General features: G+C 45.2%; 1 protein-coding gene across 2 annotated transcripts in view; it reads left to right on the top strand.

Moving 5' to 3' along the window:
- Nucleotides 1-27,328, top strand: part of LOC147662947 (cytochrome P450 2D15-like) — a 332,964-nt gene that overhangs the window by 183,759 nt on the left and 121,877 nt on the right. For both annotated transcript variants that reach the window (XM_086950772.1, XM_086950771.1), the window contains one exon: nt 13,618-13,778. In XM_086950772.1, coding sequence (XP_086806898.1) covers nt 13,618-13,778 — 161 coding nt within the window. The remainder of the gene's footprint in view (nt 1-13,617; nt 13,779-27,328) is intronic.

Below are 27,328 nucleotides of genomic sequence, written 5' to 3'. Positions count from 1 at the left end.
CAAAGCACCTTGACTAAAGCACAAATTCCTGGGTCTGCTCCTTCGTCTTTTGGATTGGGCTGGGGCGGCACAATCAATTACATTGGCAGCCTCCATTCTAATTCAGTACACCACAGAAGACAGCCTTGTGGAAGGACTTGACAGACTCTGTCAATGCACCGGGGGACATGACATCCACCTTTGGAGACATTAACAAGAAATTATTATTAGATGAACCAGGCAGGGTTTTCCATTGTCTTTCCTTCTTTTCATAATTGCAATGGACCCACTGGTCCACTACATGCAGGACCGTCACTTACACTGGGACCTCCATCTACCCATGGCCCTCTTTTACTCTCCCTATAGGCGGATAACATCTTGATTTTTATTTGACACCCATCGTAGAACTTATTCCCCTTGATGCAGGAGATCTTCTGCTTCAGCAAACTCTTTGGGCTCCAAATTAACTAGGCCAAATCAGAACTATTCCCATTGACAGATGCTGCACGACCTACGTCTGCTGATTAACCATTCACCTGGGCAGCGGATGGTGCCCCAAATACTTAGGCATATGGCTCTACAGAGATAGAGATTAACTGCTGCAATTCAACTACGGACCGGCGATGGCAAACCTTGCCTCTCAAGACACCCGCTGGATTGGACTCCCCCTCTCTATTGCTGGTCACGAGACCATCATTAAAATGGTCATACTGCCTCGCTTCCTATACCTATTTTTAAATATTCTTATTCCATTGCCCCAGACCATCGCACGCCAACACAACCTCAACATCATCTCCTACGCCGACGACACCCAGCTGATCCTCTCCTTGACCAACGACCCCGCCGCCGCCAGAACCAACCTCCACGAAGGGATGAAAGACATAGCCGAGTGGATGACGACCAGCCGCCTGAAACTGAACTCAGACAAGACGGAAGTCCTCATCCTGGGCTCCTCGCCCTCCGCCTGGGATGACTCCTGGTGGCCCCCCGCCCTGGGCACCGCACCCAAACCGACAGACCACGCACGCAACCTGGGCTTCATCCTGGACTCCTCCCTCTCCATGACCAGACAAGTCAACGCCGTCTCCGCGTCCTGTTTCAACATCCTGCGCATGCTACGGAAGATCTTCCGGTGGATCCCCACCGAGACCAGGAAGACAGTCACCCAGGCCCTCGTCACCAGCCGACTGGACTACGGCAACACCCTCTACGCCGGAACCACCGCCAAGCTCCAGAAGAGACTCCAGCGGATCCAGAACGCCTCAGCCAGACTCATCCTCGACATCCTCCGACGCAGCCACATCTCCGGACATCTGAGAGACCTGCACTGGCTCCCCGTCAACAAGAGAATCACCTTCCGTCTCCTCACCCACGCACACAAAGCCCTACACGACCAAGGCCCGAGCTACCTCAACAACAGCCTCAACTTCTACGTTCCCAAACGCCCACTCCGATCGACCAACCACGCCCTCGCCGCCGTCCCCCGCATCCGAAGAGCGACAACAGGAGGAAGGTCCTTCTCCTACCTGGCCGCCAAGACCTGGAACACCCTCCCAACCGACCTCCGCCTGACCCAAGACCACCTCTCCTTCTGGAAGAAACTCAAGACCTGGCTGTTCGAGCAGTAGCGGAACCGCCCCCCCCAAGCGCCTTGAGACCCTCCGGGCAAGTAGTGCGCTCTATAAATGCCTTGATTGATTGATTGATTGACCTTTTTTACGCTGCTTGCGCAGTCTTCTTTTGCGTCTCCTGTGAGCTGGAGGTCATCCGTTCATTCGCTGGGACATTCTTACTCTTTCTTATGAGCACGGTGGACTTGGAGTTCCTAACCTCTACTTATCTTATCTTGTTGTCCAATATCACTACTCCTATTGCCGGTATCACCCGGATGCCCGCTTCCCCTATCTGAGACCAGAACGGTATCAGCTGTGTGACCTCCTACACTCTTTAATTTACTGAAGGGCACCCCACTGGATGCCATTGACATCTAAAAGGTGTCCAAGACCTGCTGGACTTGGCCCAGGCTACAGCAGGTACTAGGCAGGGGCCCCCTATAATGCCCTGCTCTTCCATCACATCATAATCCCTGGCTCACACTTACCCGAGAAAAATAGGTACAATGTATACTTCACTGCCACAATCTACTCACTTTGGGAGATTTATTTCCAGACAGCCATGTTATACAAACAGTTGCGGAATGCCGTTTACATGACCTACCCTTTATGGATCCCTTTATTATTCGTAGACTCCATAACACATTACGTTCGCTGATTCCCACCTATTCATCGTCTCCCGAAGATTTCTCTGCCTTGACACTTGTAGAGGCTAATGCGAATGGTTACCATCAAGTCTCACAATTGTACCATATGTGCATTACCCTCAAACTTGATATCACTGCAAGGATGCGGAGAGTGTGGGCGGAGACATTGGGAATCCCCCTCATCGATAAAACATGGTCATACTGTTCACAAATTTAAAGCATCTCGAGCAACCACAGACACAAATTGTTACATTTTAAATGTATTCACACTGATTTGTGTCTTAAATGCCATGTCTCAGGTGTGGATTTTGCACATTTACGTGGACTTGTTCAGTGATACATATATACTAGACCTCTATTTTCAAGCATGTCACTGCCATGACCGATATAGAGCACGCCCCAGATCCCCTTCTTGCACTTTTAGGATACACCATGCTCTTCGCATCACTTTGTTCTCATGTGTTTCATTTTAGCCTAACATGAGATAGCGCTCCACTGGATCAGTAGTAAAGCTCCTTCTCCCTCTGATTGGCTTAAAAGCATGTCATTGTGAAAATGTCAGCGAAGATTATGTCCCCGCCAACTCCCCTTGTCATGCCCCAGAGATATCTGGGGGCCACTGCGTGGCTATCTCCTCTTTCCCTTCCAGTATTGTCTTATCCTTGTCTTTTTCACTCCTGCTCCTTCACAGTTTGATTAATTGATTTGGCTGATCCATGTTTTTCCATTTATTTTCTGTATCTCATGCTGATTATGTCTCTGTGCTATTGTATAGTGATTATTGTCTTGGAAATGTGATTCACAGTAGCGTATCATTGTTGATTTTGTTTTATCATTTGAAAATCAATAAAGAAGTAAAGCAAACAAAAGAAATGTCAAGGGGAGAGGAGGTGGGGGAAGGAGAAGTTTGCCTGGACACAGCTGCCACAACATTTCGTAGAGAGCCACCTGGATCCTGTTTTCACCTTAACCTGCTCGAGGAGACTGCCCTCTCCACAATGCGCCCTCAACTGCTATATACGTTGACTTTTCAAAACAACCCGGTTTTCATGCCAAGTAAGATTTTAACCAGGGCCACAGAAATTGTGCAACAGGGGACAATCACAGCTCTGAACTTCCCCTATACCTACATTATTAGGCACACAAACATTATATTTTGATGTTTATATTCATTTTCTTTTATTCTTCATTCATTTCATACAGTCACTTTTCTGAGTAAATTGGATGCTTCAGCTGGAGCTAGATTAATTCCAAGTGCAGAAGGGAAGCACACATGACATTGCTCTCAATGCAACCCAACTATCCATACAGGTATGCCTTTAGTCTAACAGTCTCACTTCCACACTCTAAGGGATTTTTATAACTTTTTTTTTATACCCCAACTCTATTTTTACATAGTGTTTTGACCAATAACTGTGCTCAAAAATCATTTTGAGATTCATGTTTTTGACCACAGTATTCTCATACACATTCTTTGTTCTTAGTTAAGGACCTTTGTTGTTGTCCCATCCACCACATGCTGCCAATAACGCAAGGGACATCCTAGCAGCACCAGGAGGCCCTCTACCATCCACTGGTCAGGTGAGTGTGGAAACATCTCGTCTTTCCTTCTATATTTCATCTTCATTAATCAAGTGACAGTGTTTTCAGTTTGATATTTTTATATTTTTAAAAGTGTTTTAACCGGTTCGATGCTGATGACGGAACCGCTCCGTCATCAGCTGCGGTTGGGCTTTGCTGATGACGGAGCGGTTCCGTCATGGCCCGGCCGCCGCGCCTGCGCGGCGCGTTCTATTGAGCGAACGGGGCCATGACGGAACCTCTCCGTCACGAGCACAGCCCAACCGCGGCTGGTGACGGAGCGGTTCGGTCACCAGCATGCGGCCGCCGCACTGCCGCCCCGCCCTCTTAGCGCTGCGGCGGAATAGCCGATGCAGCGATGTGGTTAATGGTGTTTATTGTTTTTCATGCTTTCTTTTTCCTATAATTTGTCTGCATTTGTGGCAAGCCTCCCATTTATAGTTCGACAATAAACATGTAATTAGCTTTGTATTTTACTCTTCTCTTTATATCTGCTGCATCAAAAAATATATTTTGAACGGCAACTATGACAAGGACATCCAGAACAGAAACATCTGTGGCTGGAGCTAGAGAGTTGACATTTTAGAGATGTAATAATTCCATGCATGGATTAACCCTTACCTTCATATTTTTTTCAGTTATCATATTACTAACCTTATTAGATATTTTTCTCTCATTTTCTATTAAAGTAGTCTATAGAAGTATTGTCACTAACCTCTATTTGATGTATTTCAACAGTTTTCATCATCTTCCTGTAGGAAAAGTGTACTTTGCTTTAGACAATGATGTTGAATCATCAACATGCAGAGGCCCTTGGGCAATCAAAAGAGAAAAGACAATCCTCCTCCAAGTAACCATTTTAGCAGCTAATGCTGTCCATGAAGAAAAGAAGGAGGAGGTGCTGGAGTGGTTCAGGAGGAGAAGGCAGCAGATGAAGAGGCGGACATTGCCAGATTACAGGCAAGGTCTCTTCACGACTGGGCAGCAGTCTTCCTATTCCAAGGATTGCCAGTCCCCGACCTTTAGTTAAGTAGCCATTGATGCTTGTTCCGCCTGTGCATGACTCCCACCCCCCACAGCCCTCAAACAACAGGCACCTCTGGTGAATCACACTTCTTCCATAAAGTTGCATCTCCAGTCCTCTCTCATTCATTTGGGAGAGAGAACACCCCTGGTAAGGAATAGTGTATTTATCAGTTTCCTCCACCTCCCTAACACATGTCCTTTTTCAGGGACAACAAATGCACATGATTCTTTATAGACACCTCGACCTATGAGGTTCACACCACATTAAAAACCTACTATATCCACCCAAAACACCTGCACCACTATTACTTCCACCAATGCCGCTACCACCCTACCACACTCACTGACAACCATTGTTAAGTTAAAAATATTATGTACCTTTTTAAACAATAAAACATTTGTGTGTAACTTTTATCTGTGGCCATTTTTTTTAGCACTCACAAAAGTATCATTTATGTTCTGTTCTTTGTTAACATTCTTGTTATGGATTTCAGGGTTTGTTGATTAGCTCCTAAAAACCATGGGCCTCATTTATGAGAAATGACGCATCGCTGCTTGAAAGCAGCGAAGCGTCACTTCTCATAGCGCACTCCTTGCGACATACCTGATGCGTCATATTTAATGTATGACGCATCATGTCGTAAGGAGTTACAGATACGTTCTGAATTTCAGAATTTCTGACGTATCTGTAAGCGCAAAAGTGACGCATTGCTGGAATGTGTCACAAAAGTGACCCAACTGTCTTATGCCTGCTGTGAGGCAGGCGCAAGATTTTGACGCAACGGCGTCCTAGAAGTCACGCAGTGAAATCTTATAGATTTCACTGAGTCACTTCTACGAGGCTTTTTGCGGGGGAATTCCCCCCTGCATACATTATACCTGACGAGGTATAATGTAGCGCAGGGGTTTACAAAGTGACGCATCTGCTTAGATGCGTCACTTTATAAATAGTACGGAACAGGAGGCATGTTTTACGCCGCCGATGCGTCAAAAAAAGTGACACATCGGAAGCGCAAAACTGACGCAAGGCCTCATAAATGAGGCCCCCGCTGTCTAACTAAATGTATTAATTTGAAGCTTATTTAAAGTAATACCAAACATATCATTTTTAAAACAAAAATTATCTTTTTTAGATACAATAATGAAAGAGTACTTATCAGAAAAGCTGACCTTGGATTAGGCTAGGAGAAATTAAATTCAGTTTTGTTGCAGAGGGGAAATCCAAATGTGGAAGGGGGTGAGCTAATAATAAAAGTACATCAGGAAATGTCAGAGAGCAAGTCTATATACAAAAGGTCATACATTCAAAAAAATGAGTATAAACTATGTCCAATACAATGAGGGCTTAAATTAAGTTTTAAATTCCTAAAGATGTCAGAATCACCAAATAAATACCAATGTCCTAATCAATTACAAAATCATTTTCCCTAAGCTGGGGCGGGCGCTCTGAATCAAGTTCATGGATTGAGGGCAAACATTACTGAATGTCCCCAACAATGTTGAAATCCTCCTCAGACATGGATGTTAAATGGATTATCATTGCAGGACAGACAGATGTACCTTGGGAAGTTCAAAACAGAGGTGTAGTAGGTGAAACAGATAACGCTGATGAATTGGGAGACAGGACAATAGACTACACGTTAGGCTTGCTATCAAGGAGCACATGAGGCCACATAAAGTTTGGAGATGTTCCATTACAGAGTGTGTAAGTATCTGGACCTTCCCAATTAAGGGCCCGATTATGATGTCGGACGGACCGGAGTCCATCCGACATTGTTTGGTAACTGGAACTGAACGACCTCCTGTTGTCGGTTCCAGCCGAGCAAGGAGAAATCCTATATTTTACTATGGGAGCTTTCACTCTGAATGGAATGCATGCTCTCATTGTAAAGAGCAGTGATGCAGTTCATCCCTGCACTCCATGGTAGGCACCTCAAGGGGCCTGCCACCGGGTGCAGGGCTCAACAGGCTACCATTCGGCGGCCTTGCACCCTTGGGGGCCCTGCTGGGGGCCCAAAAAGACAGATTCCCAAAGCCTTTCGGTGCCATCGCAATCCTTCGGCTGGAAAGAGCAGGCCGAGGGATTACTACAGGCTTTCTCTTCAAGCCCATCAGAGGCCATTCGAAAATCCAATTCAGATTCCCTTCCGACTGACCCCATCGAAATGGGTCCACTGGAAAGGAATCCGACCAGCCAATTACAATGCAGGCTGAAGGGCTCCGAACGCCGGTCGGAGCTGATCAGCCCACATCGGTATTGGGCCCTAAATCTCGGATATCCCAAGACATTGATCCCTGAACCTCTTCAATTGTCCTCAAGTCCTCCTTGAGAGCAGACAGTGTGACATAGTCTGGGGAACGGAGTATGAGCACCCGAGGGCTCATGTTGCTTAGGAGGAGGAGGCTGTTCAGGGGGTGTAGCAGGAAGACCGATGATATGGAACCTCTCGAGTGAGAGGGGGGGAGTGCAGACTCAAATGAGGATGTATCCTGCTGTTCAGACACTACTGGCAAATCTTTTTCAAGACCAAGAGTATCACCAATATCTGCCTCCTCCTGGCTGGTAGAGTCCCACATACACCACCCCCCTCTGTTAGCACTACAGCCTCCGCCCAGAGTCTTTATATTAAGGAGCGTGTTTGTCTTTGGGCTGGCACTCTTTCCCTGCCAGTGTTGGCTTTCTCTTCCTTGCTCCTGGTGGGCATAGCTATTGTGTCTGCCTTGCAGACGAGGATGTTTTTCTGTGCACCAAGTCTTGCTGTGATCGGGCTTGGCCAGATCTATTCACTGAGGAATAAAGAAAAAAATGAAGAAAAGTTGAGTGTATATGTAAAACACTTCTTGGCAATTTAATCAATTTTAAGGGATATTATATCCCAAATGCATGACAGAAAATTGTGTATACTTTAACTGACTTTGGGCAAGGTAATGTGTGTGTAAAAATCTTAAAATAAAATAAAACTTTAAATCAGTTATAGAAAATGATTATTGTTTCATATCAGGCATTCAATGGCGAACAAATAAGTATGCAAAGTGATATGATTTAATTACCTTATTATGTTTCAAACCCTTTTGTTTTTTTAACATCATTACCTATCTAACAAATTAATGTTTTGTTAAAGGAATATTAATTATTAAAGTGATTGTGTCATATTTGATATTCTTGATCTAAAAAATGTATTTTCGTTTTTGAAAACGGTGTTGTTAATTGTGTTTTTAAGGAAAAAACATTGGTGGCTTGAAAGTAAGTTAACATAAGCATTACATAGCATAGTTTGACAAAATGGAAGTTTTATGTATGCAATGTGTTAAAGTTGTGTCAGAAATATTATTCTGAAAGAAAATAGGCAGTTTGAAAACCATTTTCATTATGTCTGATTAAATGACTAGTTATTCGAACACCCACTCGATTGAAGCATGTGCTTATGTGCCACCAAATTTGGGCCAGCACTGCATTGCTCAGCTGGATATCTGACCCCTATAGATTCCCTCATAGATGAGCTTCAGTTCTTTGTCAGTGAAGCCTGGGACCCTCTAATATAATCTGTCACCATATTGGGGGTTTGGACTGTCAAAGGAGCAGCAGGATGGTAGAGGTGTGGTTTTGGTGAAATTATGCCAGGAAACGGCTGACTTCCTCAGGTAGTTTCCCCTTTGTTACAGTACAGTATGCAGAGATGTCAGCTCTGACTTCGGAGTTTCTGGCCTGTTTGCGGAGGAAGGTAGACCGCTACATGCGGGAGGGAGATCCCTGGGTGTAGAGAAACAGAAAAAGCGTTTGGGTTACTCAAACATTGTTTAGGCAGTGGTAGATATTCATGCTTTAAGTTGTTAAAAGTATTTTTGTAATATTTTGTTGGAAATAATGAGTGTACTCTGAGAGTGATGGTAATTAATGGTTCTAAGTTTAATGTTTAAGATTGATAGCAGAGAAGTGTAAGCCTTATAATAACTAAAGCATAGCATGTTTGTATGTGGCATAGTGTTAACTAAGCAGTGTTGACTCAAAAATGATATAAATGCACAATGGAGTTGTGCTCTATTCACCATCAACTAGACACTGTCCAGCCTTTTAAATGTAGCAATCAAAGTAGCATCTCAATTGAAAAATTAGTTAACTAATCAATCCTGAACCTGAATGCCGTAACTTTTGCTCTGTCCCTTACTGCGACTGCCTGCATGTGGCCAAAGATCAGGGGTAATGTCCATATGTAGGCCTCATTGCATGTTGATGTTATGCAACACCGAACCTGCAACAACAATCTTGCATACAAGTTCCGGGGAGTACACCAGCACACCCTCTAGAGGTCAAGATGTCTGGAAGGCAACTTAAGTATCACAGAAGTGCATTTAATGATGGCTTGTGTATGTGTGTGTGCCCTGTTGCAGCTCTTTTGAGGTTGTGGGGTTGGAAGTCTGTAAGGTGAGGACAGACAGCATACCTGGCAATAACCTGCAACACAGACGTGATATGTCAAAAATGGGGCTCTATTCTAAGTGTAATACATCATGTCTATGAACATGCCGTGAATGGCATGGAAATGTCGATCTATTTTGATGTAGTCTGTAATGAGTAAGTATGTTTGAGATGCCATCCCCCAAGTGCACATATAGTGTGGTGTGAAATGTTCTTACTTACCAATGATCCACATGTCGTGAAACTTCACAGCAACAAACCCACGTCCCAGAGGTGACTGACGGAAGATGTAGTTCTTATGTGTGCTTCCAGGATTGGCAGCATATACATCCGTGAAGCAGCCCCTGGCATCACGGATAGCTTGAAAATTGATTTAGTGTCAGTGTTGTCTGTTGTTGGAAAGGTGTGCAGCGTGGTGAGGTGGCTGAAGTGTCACATGGGTGCTATCAGGATTGCCTAAAACACAAGAGAAGGAGGTAAATGCTTTCAAGTCCCTTGCCCACCCTTGACTTTGCTCCACTGAGTGGCATGGCAGTAAACTAGTAGACTCTCCTGTTGATGCATCTCCTTCCCTGATGCAAGCATCAACACTGGCTTGCCTCTTAGATGTTGTTAGGATTAACCATTTGGAAAGATTCAGTGGCCATGAATTGGTGTACCACCAGTATTTTGACAAATGCAGGGATAAGCTGGTAGTGGGCTGTTGGTAAATCATGCTCATGCTCCCAGTCTGTAGCTCTGTAAGGGATCGCTTCAGGTGAGGAGCAGTATCTGCAATGACTACTTCACTGGACATGCTATGGATATTGATCCTTTCCCTGTAAATCCTCTTTCTGCTCCTCAAGTCATTGTTTCTCAACATGAGGGGCAAAGCAACAAACAAAAGTGTTTGGGCATATGATTTTTGGAGAAAGTGCCAATTTTGTCTAGAATGATCCTGCAGAATATTTGCCTTTGTGCATTGGGACACTGCTATGCCGATCACAGTGCATGTGCTCTGCCCCTAAAATCGAACTAAATTCATATATATTAACCTTCCTATATCCATAGTATATGGTGCAGAAATACCACCATGACATGGACAGTGTAATATCATATGTGACAAAGGAAAACATGGCATCAGGTATATTAGTGTAGCCTGACTGCTGCAGCTTAAATCAGACAGGTCGGGCTGTCAAAATACCACTTTTAACAGGGAAAACCTCCTTCTAAATATTAATACATCACCCCTATGTAGGCTTTGTAGCCCACAAGATAGGGTGCGTGATATTAAAAATGGGATATGTAGAAGACGAATGCTACCATGCCCCTGCAGTAATAGACCCCAAACGTCCTTTTCACTCTGAAAAACTTGTGCTGTCTGATGAAGAAAACTAGAGTACAGATTAAAATCTTAATTCTTCCATCTTGGGTTTAGGGCAAGCTAAAAAAATAGATCAACCACGGTTTTTTAAGATTTATTAAATATCCAATTCAATGGTGAAGTTGGATTTTCAATACATATTTAGGAAAAGTTACTTTTAAAAGGTTATTTCCCTGCCTTAAGCTCGTGGGGTCATATTTGCATTAGCCTGCCAGCAGCTGCCCTGTCCGTACTTAGCCTTAATGAGTTGTGATACCACTCCCAGAGTAGAACAGTGGCTTAGCTCTGATACAGGATGGGCTTGGTGTGGGGCAATACAGGATAAGCTGGGTGTGGGGCAGCTGATCTTTATCAACTCAGAAGGACAGCTTTGGAGGTTACAGAAATTCAATAACTTGAAAGGAACAGAGGTGAAGCTTGTCCATTCCTAGTTTAAGAGGAGACCCGAGGAAGGTTCGTGTTCTTTAGGCCCTTTGTAGCCAACTGGGCAGTAACACTGTGGGGGAGCTGGTCCCAGAACCAGTTTTGTACAGTTTATAAGGAGGGGACTGCTCTTTTCTTCAAACAAGCTTCTTTCAAGGGCAGAAGGCCTGTGTCATCTTGAATTCTCCCTAGAATAGAGCATTCTGGGTCAGTTTGCAGTAAAACAGACAGGGCGTACTGCAAAATATGGAATGATTGCCCCAAGGAACATTTTCCTCATTGGTTAGAAAGTATCCAGGAGTCCACCCACCCCAACCCACTGGCTAGTAAAACCTATAAAACAGGCACCTCCTTTACAGCTCCTCAACCCCCTTTCTGGGCCCGTGGAGATACAGAGGAAGGACTGCACCTGGTGTTTGAGACCTGCGAGGAATCCTGAAGAGTTGGACCTGCCCCCACTTGAATTTGGGACTAAGATGTGGACTCCAAGGGTAAATTAGCTGACCTCTTGTGTGGCTACAGGGACATTACAAGCTGCAAGAGGCCTTTTTCTTGACTGACCAGTTGCAAATACATTGAAGAGGACTAGACCTTGCTCGTGGCCTCTGCTAGAGTGAGTCCTGACACTTAGGCTCTGTCCCTGAGGTCATGAGAGCCTTCCTGGTATCAAGAAGGGCTTAATCTGAAATCTTGTCATCTCTGATGTCTTTGGTCTTTGAGTGCTCTTAAGGACTGGGATCAATTACCCAAGTCCATCCACCCAAGGCACAACCTCACTAGACAAGAAAATCAAGTTGGTTCAACTTGTAGCTCTCTGCCATGCAAAATAATGTTTACCGAACCCTTGTGGCAAACTGCTCTGACTTTTCTGCGACCTTCTCAGATACAGTCTGCAGCCTTGGTCCATTGGAGCATTCTGAGCACTAAAAGAGACTAAGGGCCTGATTTAGAGCTTGTTGGATGGGTTACTCCATCACAAACGTGACGGATATCCCATCCGCTGTATTACATGTAGGATATAATGGAATTGTAATACAGTAGACAGGATAGCCATCACATTTGTGACAGAATCACCCCATTCGCCACACTCTAAATCAGGCCCTAAGTCCTAACATAGAAATCTTGACCAGGCGAAGGCGCCAAAAGAATCCAACTTCACATGGGTGTGAAATTTGAACTTCTGCCAAAACCAATGGCTTCAGCGAGATCTTGCTCATTGGCTATCTAGGTTCTGGAGGATTTTGACTTCCATTTCAGAGGCTGAGTTACAAGGAAACATTTTTGACCAGGGCAAACCCACATGGTGTAACTGGCCAGTGTACCATCCTAGTCAGCCTAAGATATCACCCGGCTCCTGTTCCCACTTGAACAGTGCTTTCTGTTGGTGCTTTACATTTTCATGGTGCTTCTTTTCTTAAACCTTTAAAAATTCATATCTTCAGTTCCCCTTATTGGATGTTTGCCATGTTGATGTCATTTTATTTGTTACATTTAACTCTCTTTTATAAATTGGAGTGGGATTTGCATTGGATTGTTTTTTTAACTGTTTAACTGTTTTGATTTTAAATTCCACGTTTAACCTGTCAGCTCTGTGCCACAGCTACTAGGGTTTGAGCTCAGGTTTAAAATATTGAAGCCTTTGCCTAACAAGTAAGTGATTTTATTACTTGTAGTGGAATACCATCCACCCCAGGGAATAATTCACTTTCTTCCAGACTGCATTTGTTTTGTTTAGAGCCTGTATGGGATTTGTTGTTATTGTAATAGATTGGTGATTGAGTCCAAAGCCTTCATTAATTTTGCTTCCAGTTAGTTAGTTAGTGTTTGTCTTGTGTAAAAATGAAGAAAAAATATTGAATACAAATTAACAAAATTGAAAAAGGTTGATATTAGTTTCCTGTATAGCTCTATTGTTATTTCGTTCCTTTGTTGTTTCTATGGGAGTGTGCGGCAGTACCTGTGAGTTGCCACATGCGGTGCTTGACTTACTGTAAAGCAAGACTGGAGTACATTTGCTACTTTTTCCTGCCCTTTCTGGCTGTAGTAACTTTAAAAGTGCAGTGTGTGCATAGCAATAGGCTTACTCTGTTGTTGGTGGGTGTTTGTATTTACATATCCTTTCCAAACCCCTCCTTACTTATACCTAAGTCCCACCTTCCATGTTTCTAATCCCCTCCCGTTTAGTATTAAGTATTCCCCATTTACCAGCCATTCCCCCAGATTCCTCTCAGATTTACTGCTAAAATGTGTATCTGCTTGTACGGAGATCTCTGGATCCGAGGCGGAGAGTTCGTTTTTGATAGAAGAGACTGAAGCTGAGGACGTCACACAGGTTTGTGAACAGCACTTTGTAGTACATGGATAGTACTGTTGTAGCAGATTTTATCTTTTCATTTATTATTTATCTGCAGGCTCTCCTGGATCAAGAATATTGTAATCTCTAAGTTGCATGTCTATTTCTAGGTTGTCCTTGTTTGAGAATCATCTCACATTCTAATTTCTTCTGTATTTGCATGTACTTGCTTATCTAGGTCATTGTAATCTCTTGTTTTCCCCTCTCTCCGAAAGGTCATCCCTTTGATCCACATTTTGTAATAAACAATGCAGTGAGCAACGTGATCTGTTCCATCACCTTCGGAGATCGTTTCGAGTATGACGATGAAAAGTTTCGGAGATTACTACATCTTTTTGAAGAGAGCATGAAGGCAGAAACAGGATTCCTACCACAGGTATTAGTGTTGTGGTTTGTTGAGATAATATCTATATGTAAAAAAAAGAGAAGATTGATAGTCATTAGCATTGTTTCTTCTCCTAGACCTTTCACCTTACGTATGCCTGCTCATTCTGTATGCCTCACTTCCTCTCATTGTCATAATTTTACATGTTTCCTCCTTGTGAGTAGTTGATCTGATATATGATGTCCACTAGTTAAAGTGGGCACCTTGCGCCTGTCCAAACAACACTTATGGTGATTTTAGAGGTCAAAGATAATCTTAGAAAGCTATCCAGGTGGTAGCTGTGGATAGCAGCCTACAGTCTTAGTCTTGAAGGAATGTTAAGCAGCTTGTTTTACCAGAATGTAACCTTATAGCACTGGTTAAGTGAAAGGGGAACTACACAGTAGTTATAAAAATATGTATTTATTAATATAACACTCTCAAGTACGACACAGTATCTCCAACATGGAGATAATCACACAATACACAATACTATAGCACAGAATCAACAGTAAGTAGCAATACTAAACAGTGGGCCCCAGGGGGGGACTGAACCATATACTAAAATAGTGGTGTAAGAACCACAACTCTAGTCAAGACAGTTTCTAGAGGATGTAGAATCTCTGGGACCTCAAGGAACCACCCAATGTGAGTAAGTAGGGACCCCACTGAGGACGGGTGGAGTGTGGGAACATGCTGCGTGCTCCGTACAATTCTATGGGAAAGTTGCAGTTGAAGTTTTAGTGTTTGAGGACTCTTCCTAGTGGATTACGAAGAAACCCTTTGGATCATAGAAGGTTGGAGACCCACCCCACCCGTGGATACCGAAGTACCAGTGTTACCTATCCCAGGGAAGCCCGGTGCATAGGGCTGAAGTGGTGTCGGAAAACGTTGTCGATCTCACTGGAAAGAAGAAAAGTGTCAGATGGAAACCAAAGGTGGATTTTTGATAGAAGGAACCTGAAAGCAGAGGGGACAGAGTCTGGGTCTCTCAGGAGTGACCAGGGGCTCAGTAGACGAATACCCACTGATGTTGGGCGGTTGTTTAGGTGTGATGATGGAAACCTTGACTCTGCAGCCACGAGGACCAGGAGACGCCAAGGATAACCAGGAGCTGGATACAAGCTGTCCCATGAAGGATGTCGAGTGCTGAGGGGTCGGTGTCCGGACGGAGAACCAACAAGCCTTTGCAGCCGCAACCCACGAAGAAGGTCAAGGAAGGTTACGGTCTGGCCCAGCAAAGACCAGAGGACTCACACAGCAAGAGGTGTCAGGGCAGGCCTGGAGCCACCATGGAAGCCCAAGAAAAGAAAAGTTGACCCTCAAGTGGACTCACAGGCCGTAGGCACAGGAGTTGTGAGGGGACCCCAAGCAGTTTCACAAAGCAACAGCTTACCGAGTGCAGGGAACCCAAAGTTCTTTGTAGAAAATGGTGCCAGAGGTTGGGGCTAGTCATTGCATAATGCACTTGTTCGGGAAATGCCAACAAGCATATGCACTTACAAAAGTACACAGTGCACAGGGGTTCAGGTATTGCAGCGCCCACAAGGGATTCTGACCTCAAAGTTGGTGAGAGGGCAGCGCGTGTTTCGCGTGATAAGGAACCCACCTCCAGTGTTGCTGGAGCCTTCTTAGATTGCAGGATCTCAGGATCAGCAGACCAGTCAGTTGCGTTACGGTGCCTGCGAATGCAGGGGAGTGACTCCTTCACTCCAAGCGAGATATCTTCAGTTGTCCTAGATGCCACACAGGTCCTGCATGGAACCTGTATGGTGCATGGGCACAGACAATGCTTTGGACTGAGAATGAGACAAAGTCAGGCCTAAACGAAGTCCAGAGAAATCCCAGAGTGTCCAGGCGGTCTAATGTCCCACCTCCCTGTCACATCTCCCTGTGACAAGATTCCTATTGTTCTACCTTCCCCTGCTCGAGCTTGGCCAGCAGCAGGAGGGCAGGAATGTGTCTCTGGTTGGCAGTTATCTTTGGTTGTGCTTGATACTCCACCAGTCCTACACTGAACCTCTACGGTGCATAGGCACAGACAATGCTTTGGATTGAGAGGGAGACGAAATCGGGCCCAAACGAAGTCCAGAGTGTCCAGACGTTTAAAAGTCAGTAGTTTCTTGTTCAGAATCTTGTCCATGTTGAATCTAGGGTCCTAAAGCCAGGTAAGCCCTTTTGTACCTACGGGAGAGGGTTAGACAGTTTCAGGGGACCGTCCTAGGGGAGGGTTTGGACAGTGCGGAGCTTACTCCCATGTCCTTTGTCCAGTTTTGCGCCAGAGCGGAGCTAACGACCCCCAGGACTGGTTTGAACTGGACTATGCACAGGGACACCAAATGTGCCCCTCATGCAGAGTTTTGGTCACTGACAAGCGCACCCACCCAGCCCTAATACACTAAATCCTGCCTGGGAGGTGGTCACACCTCCCTGTGACAGGATGCCTATTGTTCTGCCTTCCCCTGCTCAAGCTTGACTCAGCAGCAGGAGGGCAGAAATGTGTCCCTTGTTGGCAGCAACCTTTTTGTGCTGTCTGGGTCGAGAAGGCTGGTACCAGGGAGACCAGTGAACCCACGAAGCTCTCTTAAGAATGGTGGAATCATACCTTCAACTCCAGGTACCGGTATTTGATACCAAACATGATATGTTTCGTTGCAGCCTATTTCGAGATGGCTGCTTCACCGACAACCCGGGAGAATGGACTCCGAAGGCTGCAGTGGTGCTCAGCTCATGCAGGGGCAACCTCTCGCGTGAAACCCAGCACCCTGCCTTCAGGATTGTCAAGGCCTGCTAGAGGGGTGAATGATAGGTTTTATGTGCAGTGACCTATAAACATAGTAAACCTATATCTTTCGTAAGTGGTGCAAGCACCAGCTTACACTGGCTGCAATGACAGGCCTGTGGTTCCATGTTGCATGTCCCTCATGGGTTGCATAATTGTATAATACATGCTGCAACCCATGGGAGACCTCTGGGGTACCTATGCTCTGGGTACATGTGTACCATATACTAGGGACTGACAAGGGTACCCCAGTATCCAATCTGGAGTCTACCTCGAGCATATCATAACAGTTTTACAGAGAACGCAGATAGGCTGGGGTACTGATTAGCAGGATGCGAGCCAGTTCAGTCAAAAACAGTATTACATTCAGCAAAAAGTGGGGGTAACCATAAGAAGCAGATCCTACTTCCCTACACTCCTCACAACTAAACACCATCTTTGTATTGTTTGTCCTCTGCCCTCCTGCTAATTTGTCATCTCCTTACTCCTTCTTACTCCTTCAGCTCCGCTTTTAAACACTTGTGCCTTGGCAACACACTTAATTATTTGGTTGGCTCATAAAGCAGCATAGGGTTAGTCCACTGTCCAACCCTAAACCCTCTGTTAGATTCTATGTATTGCTGAGGGTCTCTGGGAATGGGAAGTAGTGGAAACTAGAGACCTCAGAGACAAGGGGCAACAAGGTAGTGTCTGGGGCATGACAGAGCAAGCAAGGGGTATTAGCTGTTATTCTTGGTTATCGTTTACATATAAAACCTCTCTGAATGGTAGACTAGCATGAAGGTGCACTTGATTTATGGTCTGTACCAACCTAGTGAACAGCAGGTTCAGCTAAAGGTGTACTAGCAGAGCTGTTGGTGAGAGTTATATGTTCTGTACTCTTCCAGTGTACTGCTAGAGAATTCAAGCTGCACTGAAACTTATATAGGCGGTGGGTATGTTTTCTCCAGTGTAGTTTGCTGAGGACTTGACTAAGGTACACTGGAAGGAGATGGTGTGTTGTACCAATATTTAGAGTGTATGGAGTCGAGTGTGCTGACAGAGGTGTGGAGGTGGTTACAGTTCTGTTAGCTCAACGTTCATCGGGCCGGGATAGTCTCGGTGTATGGACGTCAGTTCACTAAAATGCTAGGAGTAGCAAAGGGTAACAGCCCTTCTTTTAACCCTCTGATCACATCACAGGGTGCAATGGCCCACCCTTTGCCTTGAAGCTACTTCCTGTTGTCTCTTGAGGGCCTACGGGAAGTTCTACAACTTAATGGGATGGTATGAAGCACACATCCTAACCACAGCTATACTGGTGTACCCCAGATTCTGAGCTGCCACACATAGCTACCTCTCAACACTGTGTTGGTTCCCCTCAATGTAAGATGGACACAGACTGAGGTGCACTATATGAACAATGAATGAGGATTGCATTCTTTACTAGCATAGTGTGGTGCATGCTTACATGATGTACGCTGTCAGAAGTAGCCCCTCAGTGGAGGCTTCAGACCCATAGTTTGGCTACCTGTTGTATCGTGGGTTTTAGTTATTTGAGAGTATTGTTTTAGTAGACAGGTATTACTGTTTGCATATTTAATTATTTATGTTTATTTCTTTGAAAAAGGAAATTAAATTCTTTGGAGCATGATGTAAGTAGGTTCTGTTGCCTTGGTTTCTGCTGTTCTTGAGTGAGGCATTCTATCAGAACGACTCCACTGGATAGCAGCTTTGACCATGGCTTCTGCCTGCACTTCGTGGGAAATTTTATACATGTTATTCTTCTGCTGGAATAAATTATTGTAATTTCCACCTATGTGTCATGCATCTTATTGACTGAGGATTCAACACCATCTCTAGAGACCAATGGCTAAATGGACAAAGAGTTAGCACAACTTAAAGATGTGGGTGCAAATTGCACCATATTATTCATAGTGCACAATTGGAGAAAGCTCTGAATATTCCCTACCAAATTACATTATTCCAGCACTTCATACATATTAAACTGCTGTAAAATAGAGTTTTCAAACATCCACACCGTAGAAAAAGCATGTCACCTGGATTTAACAGAATTTCACTGCTTGTCTAATGAGAAAAAAACCCAAATTAACTGAAAAGTACATTAAAGTCTCCTTCACACTAAGGAACCTGCCTCAGCGCATTGATTAACCATCCAAAATGCTTCTTCCTCATATGAGGCCAACTAATAAATTCAAATACCTTGGCAGTATCATGTAGATGGGGTGGTCCACAAATGGTCCAAATGGTATCTAACGCTGGAGGTGTTAGAGTAAACGGGGTTCCTCTCAGATGTCATCTCTGTTGTACAAGTCAATATTGCTTCTAACTGGGGCATGGCGCTGTCACGTGATGGGAGATGAGATGCAGTGAAGTGGTGCCAGTTGATTCTGTATAAGTAAGATTTGTGATGGTAATACAGAATTGGAATGAGTTATAATAACTTTGGATAATGGGGCAGTTAACAGAAGATGCAACACCCGTCCTACTTGGAGATATCTTTGATTGGAGGCGAATGCTGTTATTGGCAAATTCCATTTATATATGTTCACTTATTCTTACTATGAGCAAGAGCTCCTCAGGGAAATAAGATATGCTGACAAAACTGCGTATTGTGGATACTTGGGTAGAAATGTATACACTTAACATGGCTATAATGAATTTCCCATAGATTGGAGAAGTATTCAGATATTTCGCAATACATCAAGGGGGTAAGGGATGGACTATATATACCTCTTAACTGCAAGACACCACTATGACACTGGTACATTACTCAACACATCAAACACACAAAATGTGATGGAAGGATGCTTACAATAAGTCTAACCACTGACAATCACATTGGGGAGCATTCCAACCCATTGTTCTTTTGCCCACCATGCCACCTCAGATTAAACACAACTATATGCAAATCAATCTTGACCCTGCTCTGGTAGAAACAATCCAGCCTGAAACTGCCAAGCCAGACCCTCTCAGAACAAGATACAAGCAACCCAAGATCGTTTTTGCTTTATTTGGGACTCTTCAGTAGGGGGTAAATTGGTTCAGTGGCACCGTGAGCAAGGGACCTTCATCTGGGCATACCCTTCGCCACTTAGGGTGTTACATCAAACACACAAAAGGTGATGGGAGGGTGCTTGCAATAAGTCCAACCACTGGCAAACAGTTGGGGTAGCATTCGTGCCCTTCATTCTTTTGCTACCAAGCCACCTCAGATTACACCCAGCTATATGCAAAACAGTCTTGAACATACTCCAATAGGAAGATTTAAGCCTGAACTGCCAGGCCAGGTCCTCTCTGAACCAGTACACAAGCAACCCAGGTTCTTGTGCTTGTGTTCCAGGTCAGGTGAATCGGACATTTCATTCATGTATCTCACTTGACCATCACCTTCCAGTCTTAATCTCTAAAATGCTTTCCTACCCAGCTTGTGCAGTGATATATTATAAGGAAATCCCTGTGCATGTATGGTCACCCCTCTGTTTTCTGTTATGATGCTGCTGATATTTTGACTCTGAGTGCACTGAGGCCTGCTAACCAGGTCTCAGTGCCAGTGCCCTGATAAAAAAAGGTGCATGTTGTTACATTGACTATACTCAATTACACAGGCTAATTTATCTAAAAGTTCCTAGTAAATGGTTCCCAGGGTAACCAAGGCATGTAAATTAGAGAGTCGTCCCAGGGACTGCAGCACTGATTGGGCCATCTTCGGGGGTGGGTGAGGGGGGGACTGGGGGGGGGGGGGTGTCACAGGTAAACGAGTTTCCAAGTCTGCTCCTGGCGACAGCAAGAGCAGTTTTAAACTGGTAGCCAGACTTTGCCATTTAAAGCAATGGACAAGCCAAACCTCCCTCTGCGAAATGTGTCAGTCACTACTATGGCAGACCCATTGAGTCCTAAGGCAGGGTGTAGCACATTTCATGGGCTTAATATGTGTTCTGACAGTAAAAATGCAAACTCGTTTTTTCTATGGAAGGACTTGGCCGCCTCATTGGCAAATGCAGGTTTACCCGCTGACCCCTCAGCTGCGCTGACTCCTTAATGGTGCAACCAAAGTTCATACTTCAAAGTATCAAACAACTCAGTATATTACTTATGACTTGATTCTCAAGTTGAAATTAATGTAATGTGTTGCAGTGTGCTCCTTTTACAACGTTGCACCTTTGTTGCCTTAATTCTCCTGTGTCCTTAACAGTTGCACAAGTAGCCTGTCCCGGCAGAGCTTTCTGCCCTCCTTGAGAGATGTAGTAATGACTCCCAGTAAAGGAGACAAAAGAAGCCTGCACTGGAGAGAGGCGTTACCTCCCTTCCGCAGGAAGCCCCACAGGTGCTGGTTCAAAAGGCGAGTTACAACTGAGAAGTCGCTTTTGTAGGGCAAATGGATAGCACTTGGAAAAGGAGTTGCTCCATTGTCTAGGTAGACAGGCTGAAACTAGGAATAGGGAAGGGGAAAGCAGTTGCCAAACCAGTTTTCCCCAGAGCGTAAAGTCCGCTTGGTAGTCACACCTCTGGGTTGGGCAGAGAGAGGGGACTCTGGAGGCAGAGAGAATGGACCTGCCATGTTGGAAATTGGCAGAATGGTGCATCCTGGGTTAGCCAGATGCAACACTTCACAGGAAGTGGTCTTCAGCAGGGAGGGGACCTGGCAGCCCATTGACTTCAAAACGCATCCTACCCTGAGGGCATTTTCTGTATATAAAAAGGGCACCCCTGGCACCCAGAAATTAGGTCTCAACGGGATTGGAAGACGGACCAAAAAAAGACTGCCCTTCTGCACTGAAGAACTGGCAAAGAGAGACAGTACCGGTGTGGACTATACCTCCTGAACCTAGTGGCTAGAAAAGGAGAAGTTTTGCAAGGTGAAAGTATTATGTGGTATGGCAGGGGTGCCTTACCATGTAATTCAAGAAATCAAGCAACAGGAGTACACCCCTATACCAAGTTGAGACCTGGGTGATAAATGTATGTAACAAAAGCAATGTCTCAACAGATAATATTTGATATGCTATTAAATAAAACATGCACATACAGTTGCAAAAAGGAAGAGCAGGGAGACTCCAAGGTAAAGGGATGTGCCAGGGGCACTATGTATTTAGAGCAAGTGTCGGGAAACAGTAGTATCAGCACTGTTTACACTGAATGTAAGTGTAACCTGAAAACACTTTGTGAACATAAGTGCCCGTGACACACATGGTGGACGGCGCATGTGCAAGTGACACAGCGAAGTGTGGCGCAGGGTGAGCAATAGTGATAGTATTTACAAGGTACTTAAGGTTCACGAATAATTATTTTCAAGAATTACAAAGGATTAACATTTGTGAGCCAGATCATAGCGCCAAAGGGTGCACCGGAAAGTTCATGTAATACTAGCACAATACACAAAGATGGACCCCGGGTACTCTCTCAGTACACCTTCCCTCAGTCCTGGTAGAGTGGCAAAAAGCAGACAGGCTACTTAGAGGAACATGTGTTAAGCATTTCAGATCACTAACATGGACGATAAGTAATTGACACGACTTGAGAGAAATCCGACGCCAATTTATAAAAATCACTGATTTTTATATATTTTTAGATACCAAAATAAAATCGATACATACAGTATAACCAGTGTTATTAATTTTCAAGCAATAAATAAATTCATACTTTGCAATGTGAAAAACATTAACAGTGCGGTCAATTGGAAAAACACAGCAGCTAGCACAATTTCCCCCTGCTCAGGGAGCTGAGTGCAGCGGTGCACTTACTGTCCTTTTTGACTGCCCTCAATACGAGTCCAACTTGACAGTGCCTTTTTGAATTTTCCTTTGTCTTTTTCCTGACCACAGGCAACTGGGTGTCATGACAAGAGATTTAATATTCACAGCAACCTGTCTTACAGGTTTTGTTACCCTTGTTAATTATCCAGCGTATTGGCACATTACTAACTAACGTATGTCACTGTAGGATTTATTACTATTATTTTTTTTCCCCGGGGCTCGTGCAGCCCCGCCTTTAAACTTTATTTAAATCCTTCAGTGTAACACGGATGTTGAGCGAAACCGAATCAACTTCAAACTTTATTTACATCCTTTATGTAGAGCTAGCTTTCTAGTGCTCGGGTCGGCGTCGTGACGTAACACGCCGACCCGCCATTTTGGTGAAGCGCGCGAAAGCTTCAGAGAGGCTGCCGGAGCCAGGGAGGCAGCAGGCTCGGCGCTCTCTGTGCAGTTGTAAGAATAAACCTGATTACATACACCAGACGTGGTCCTGTCATCTGTGGGGTAGCTAATCTTTACAATGGCGACGAGGCTCGGATCCTAAGAAAAAGAAAAAAAAACGGGACCAGAGAAAATAACCAAGGTAGATGAAACAAACTCATCTGCTGGGCGCACATACCAGGCAGTGGCACCCACAGTACAGCACATGCTGGACACAAAGTCTACAGCACCCCACGACCACAGAGAGAGCGGCAGGGCCGTGACCGAAATCCTCGGGCTGCAGAGGGCACGCAACAAGCCGGACAAAACGGGTACAAGGGTGCCCAGACATAGGAAGCCCCAGGCAAGAAGGGCAGGGGCGGTGGAGCTCCAATAAACCACGACGGCAGGGCAGCTAGAGCACACTGCCACACAGCCAGCAGTGGACGGCAGAGCAAAGACAAGGGGCCACCAGAACCTGTTGCGTGCCCAGCGGGGGAACAGCACTGGCGACCTCTGGGAGTAGAGACAGTGGTGAGGCCCGAAGCACTCCATTAAGCCCGAAAAGAGAAGGGGTGGAGAAGGATAGCGCACCAGGGAGGCCCAAGGGACAAGGGGAGACGCCACCAGGAGGAGAGAAGCGCGAAACCATGTGCGCGCAGGCGTCCTCAACAACGGCGCCCATACCGTTTCTACCCAAACCAGGCGAACCTCTAATGAAGTGGAAGGACTGGAGGGAATATATAGCCAACTACATTGAGGTGCTGGAGGATGAGAATAAAGAACCGTTTACAAGTAAAAGGAAAAGGAGGATACTGCTTCATAATTTTGGCCCGGAGGGGCTGAGTGTGTTCAAGAACTTGGTACCCAAACAGAGACTGGATAATGATGATGACGTATATGCCCATGCGATAGAAGAATTAAATGAATATTATAGACCGGCTGTCTGTGTCTCAATTGACCGATACAACTTCCAACAACGGAAACAGGAAGTGGGGGAATCGATCGATGAATATGTCGCGGCACTCAAAAAGTTGGCGTCCATGTGCAAATTTCCATGACGAATTCATAAAGGATCAGATAGTGATGCACACGACGAGTAAAGCGGTACAGGACAAGTTGTGGGCCAGTGGGGATTCCTCCTTGAAGGAAGTAATAGCGATCGTCAAAAAGGCAGAGTTGGCGAGGCGGTGTGCAGAGGCGGCAAGAAAGGAAACGCTAGCCAGGCCCATGGTAAATAGAATTGAAGAGGAGGCCCCCAGGAGAGATAACAGGATAAAGGGAACACCACAGAGAGGCCAGAAAAAGTGGCAAGGAAATCCAGGGCCGCCCGGAGGCCATCCAAAGGGCGCCAAGAACCTGTGTTCATAAGACCAGTATCGTATAACGGAGACCGCATACCCATGGTGGGCTTCAGACCACTCAAGTTTGAATTCAAGGGTCGCTGTACAGTCTGCAAACTGTATGTCACAGAGAAGGGCCCGTCGGTGCTAGGATGGATAGACCAGGGTGACCTGGGCATCAAGTTGGACCCAGGAGGAGCAGTGCAAGTCTTGCTAACGGAGCCAGAACATTGTCCGAACCTCGAGAAATGGAGGGAAGACTACCCCAGAGTATTCGGCGGGTAAGAAGGAAAGCTGGAGAGATTTGCGCATAAAATTATCCTGAAAACAGATGCGAAACCGGTAGCGCACAGAGTGAGGAATGTGCCATTGGCGGTGAAAGAAGCAGTGCAAATCGAACTTCAGGAGCTGGAGAAGAAAGGCATAATTGAGCCTATCACGTGCGCGGAGTGGCTGGCGCCATTGGTGGTGGTGATGAAACCAAGCGGCAAGGTCAGGCTCTGCGTGGACCTGCGCGAACTAACAAGAACATAGTGGTGGAGAAGTTCCCACTGCCACGTATCGAGGAGATGTTGGCAAAGACCAGAGGAATCAAGTGGTACTCCACTATCGACTTAACATCGGCCTATCATCAGATAGCGCTGCATCCGGAGAGCAGGAAACTCACTTCATTCATCACACCCTTCGGGTGCTACCAGTTCTGCAGGATGCCGTTTGGGCTGGCGTCTGAGGCGGCAGTATTTCAAAAATTGATGCACCAACTCTTCAAGAACATGGAGGGCATCCGGTATTTCCAGGATGACATTCTGGTGATGGGCAAGGACAGAATGGATCATGATGCTAAGCTGTCTAAGGTACTGCGAATGCTAGAAGAGAGAGGATTAATGGTGGAGTGGGAGACATGCCGACTAGGAATGGAGAAGGTGACTTACCTAGGACACGAGATTGGGGTACAAGGAATCACTCCGAAGACGGAAAATGTGAGGGCCATATTTGAGGCACCACCACCGTCCAACAGGAAGAGGTCAGGTCATTCCTAGGAATGGCCGAATACTATAGCAAATTTGTCCCTCATTTCGCGACAAAGACCCACCATATAAGGCAGTTAACACGGGAAAAGATGGTGTTCAGATGGACGGAGGAAGCCCAGGGAAAGTTTGAGAACATAAAGAGAGATGTGGTGCAGGCAATACCATTGCAGGGTTACGACCCTCGGGGAGCACAATCCTCACAACAGATGCCAGTGACAAAGGGCTGGGAGCAGTCCTGATGCAAAATAGGGGGCAAGGAGTGGTGGAGACGCTGAGTTTTGCATCCCGAGTGCTGAGTGAAACAGAAAAGAAATTCAGCGTCATAGAAAAGGAGATGCTCGCTGTGGTGTGGGCTATGACCAGATACAAACAATTTCTATGGGGAACAAGATTCCAGTTAAAAACAGACCACAAGCCCCTGGTAAAGGTACTTACGTCCAGTGGACATTCTAGCGCCACTCCCAGGATTGCAAAGATGACGTTGAAGCTCCTAGAATATAGGTATGATGTGGAATACATCCCTGGAAACAGAAACAAGGTAGCAGATTACTTAAGCCGGGCAGCATTGATGGAAAAAGAAGAAGAGGATCAGGACGCCTTGGAAGAAATGGTAGCACTGAAGGAGGATCATGAAAGGGTCATCAGCAACCAAGAATGGGAGGAAGCCTACAGAGAAGACCAGGATCTACAGGAGGTAGTGAAATGCATAGTGAGTGGGTGGCCAGAGAAAAAACATCTAAGTGGGTACCTGCGGAGGCACTATGAGGTGAGAGAAGAACTCTCGGTGGATGATCAGGGGGTGTTCATATACAGAGGAGACAAGGTGATACCGCCTAAAGGAATCATCCCCAGGCTACTCGCTCTACTACACAAAGGTCATTTGGGGATCGGAAAGACTAAGTTGAGAGCCAAGGAAGGGTACTGGTGGCCGGGCATGGACATACAAGCAGAACGCCATGTCAGGGAGTGTACCCAATGTCAACAAGCAGACAAGACTTCAAAACCACTGAGGCCAGCCTTGGGTAAATTCGACAGTCCCACGAATCCGTGGGAAGAGCTATCTATTGACATTTTAGGTCCGATTCTTGATGGACAAGGAACACATAAATATGTGTGTGTGCTTATGGACAGGTACTCCAGACTCAAATGTGAACTAGCAGAATTCTGCCGCACTCTGAAACTCAAAGCATTTTTTTCGGATAAATTATCTTCACCACCTGAAGGAGACACCAACTTAAAAAGAAAATCTACCTTTAATCCACCAGCAGGAAGTATCCCACCTGAAATTCATACCTTTGAGCAAGCTCTATTGAAAGGCGTAGATGCAATGACAGAAAAAAAGAAACATAATTTCCAAAACCTGAGTAATAAAGAACTTCAAGCATTAAAAGCTCTGGAGTCCAATGAGGACATAGTCATCAAACCCGCAGATAAGGGGGGGGGGGATTGTTATCCTCAGTAAAGAAGGTTACAACTTACAATGCCTCTCACTCCTTTCAGACACAAAATATTATAGACAGAACACTGAAGATCCTACTGAAAGACTCAGGAATACGATCTCCGTGATGGTCCACGAGGCAGAAATCAACAGGTGGATTACAGGAAAAGAAGCTGACTACCTTTGTGCAAAGGAACCCAAAATTCCCTTCTTCTATTCCTTACCTAAGACACACAAAAACAAATCACCGCCCCCAGGACGACCGATAGTGGCAGGAATTGGATCACTACTCGAACCCCTCTCTAAATTTGCAGACGAATACCTTAAACCTCTTGTTCAAAAGACGCCCACCTATCTTAAAGATACGAGAGACCTACTGGTACAAATCAAGGATACACCATTTGACCAGAATACAATGCTCCTAGTGGGCCTTGACGTGGAGTCGCTCTATACGAGCCTACCGCAAGATGACACCCTGCAAATGTTGGAAGATGTTCTTTACAATGAAGATTGGAATTATCATACGCCAAGACATTTCATCTTACAATGCTGTCAATTAGCTCTCAAAGAAAACTTTTTTGAATATAATGGAGTTCTATATATACAGAACCATGGAACTTCCATGGGCAGCGCTTTTGCCCCTTCGGTGGCAGGATTGTATGTAAGCCACTTCGAGCACCAACATGTACTCAATGAAGGCAACCCGTACTCTTCCAGTATTTTATACTGGAAGAGATACATTGATGATATCCTCCTTATTTGGGACATCAAACATGATTTGAAACTGTTCAT

The sequence above is a fragment of the Lissotriton vulgaris genome, unplaced genomic scaffold (assembly GCF_964263255.1).
Source record: "Lissotriton vulgaris unplaced genomic scaffold, aLisVul1.2 SCAFFOLD_1295, whole genome shotgun sequence".
NCBI lineage: Eukaryota > Metazoa > Chordata > Amphibia > Caudata > Salamandridae > Lissotriton > Lissotriton vulgaris.
Note: the sequence above shows the minus strand (reverse complement) of the source record. Positions and strands in the feature narration are given on the sequence as shown.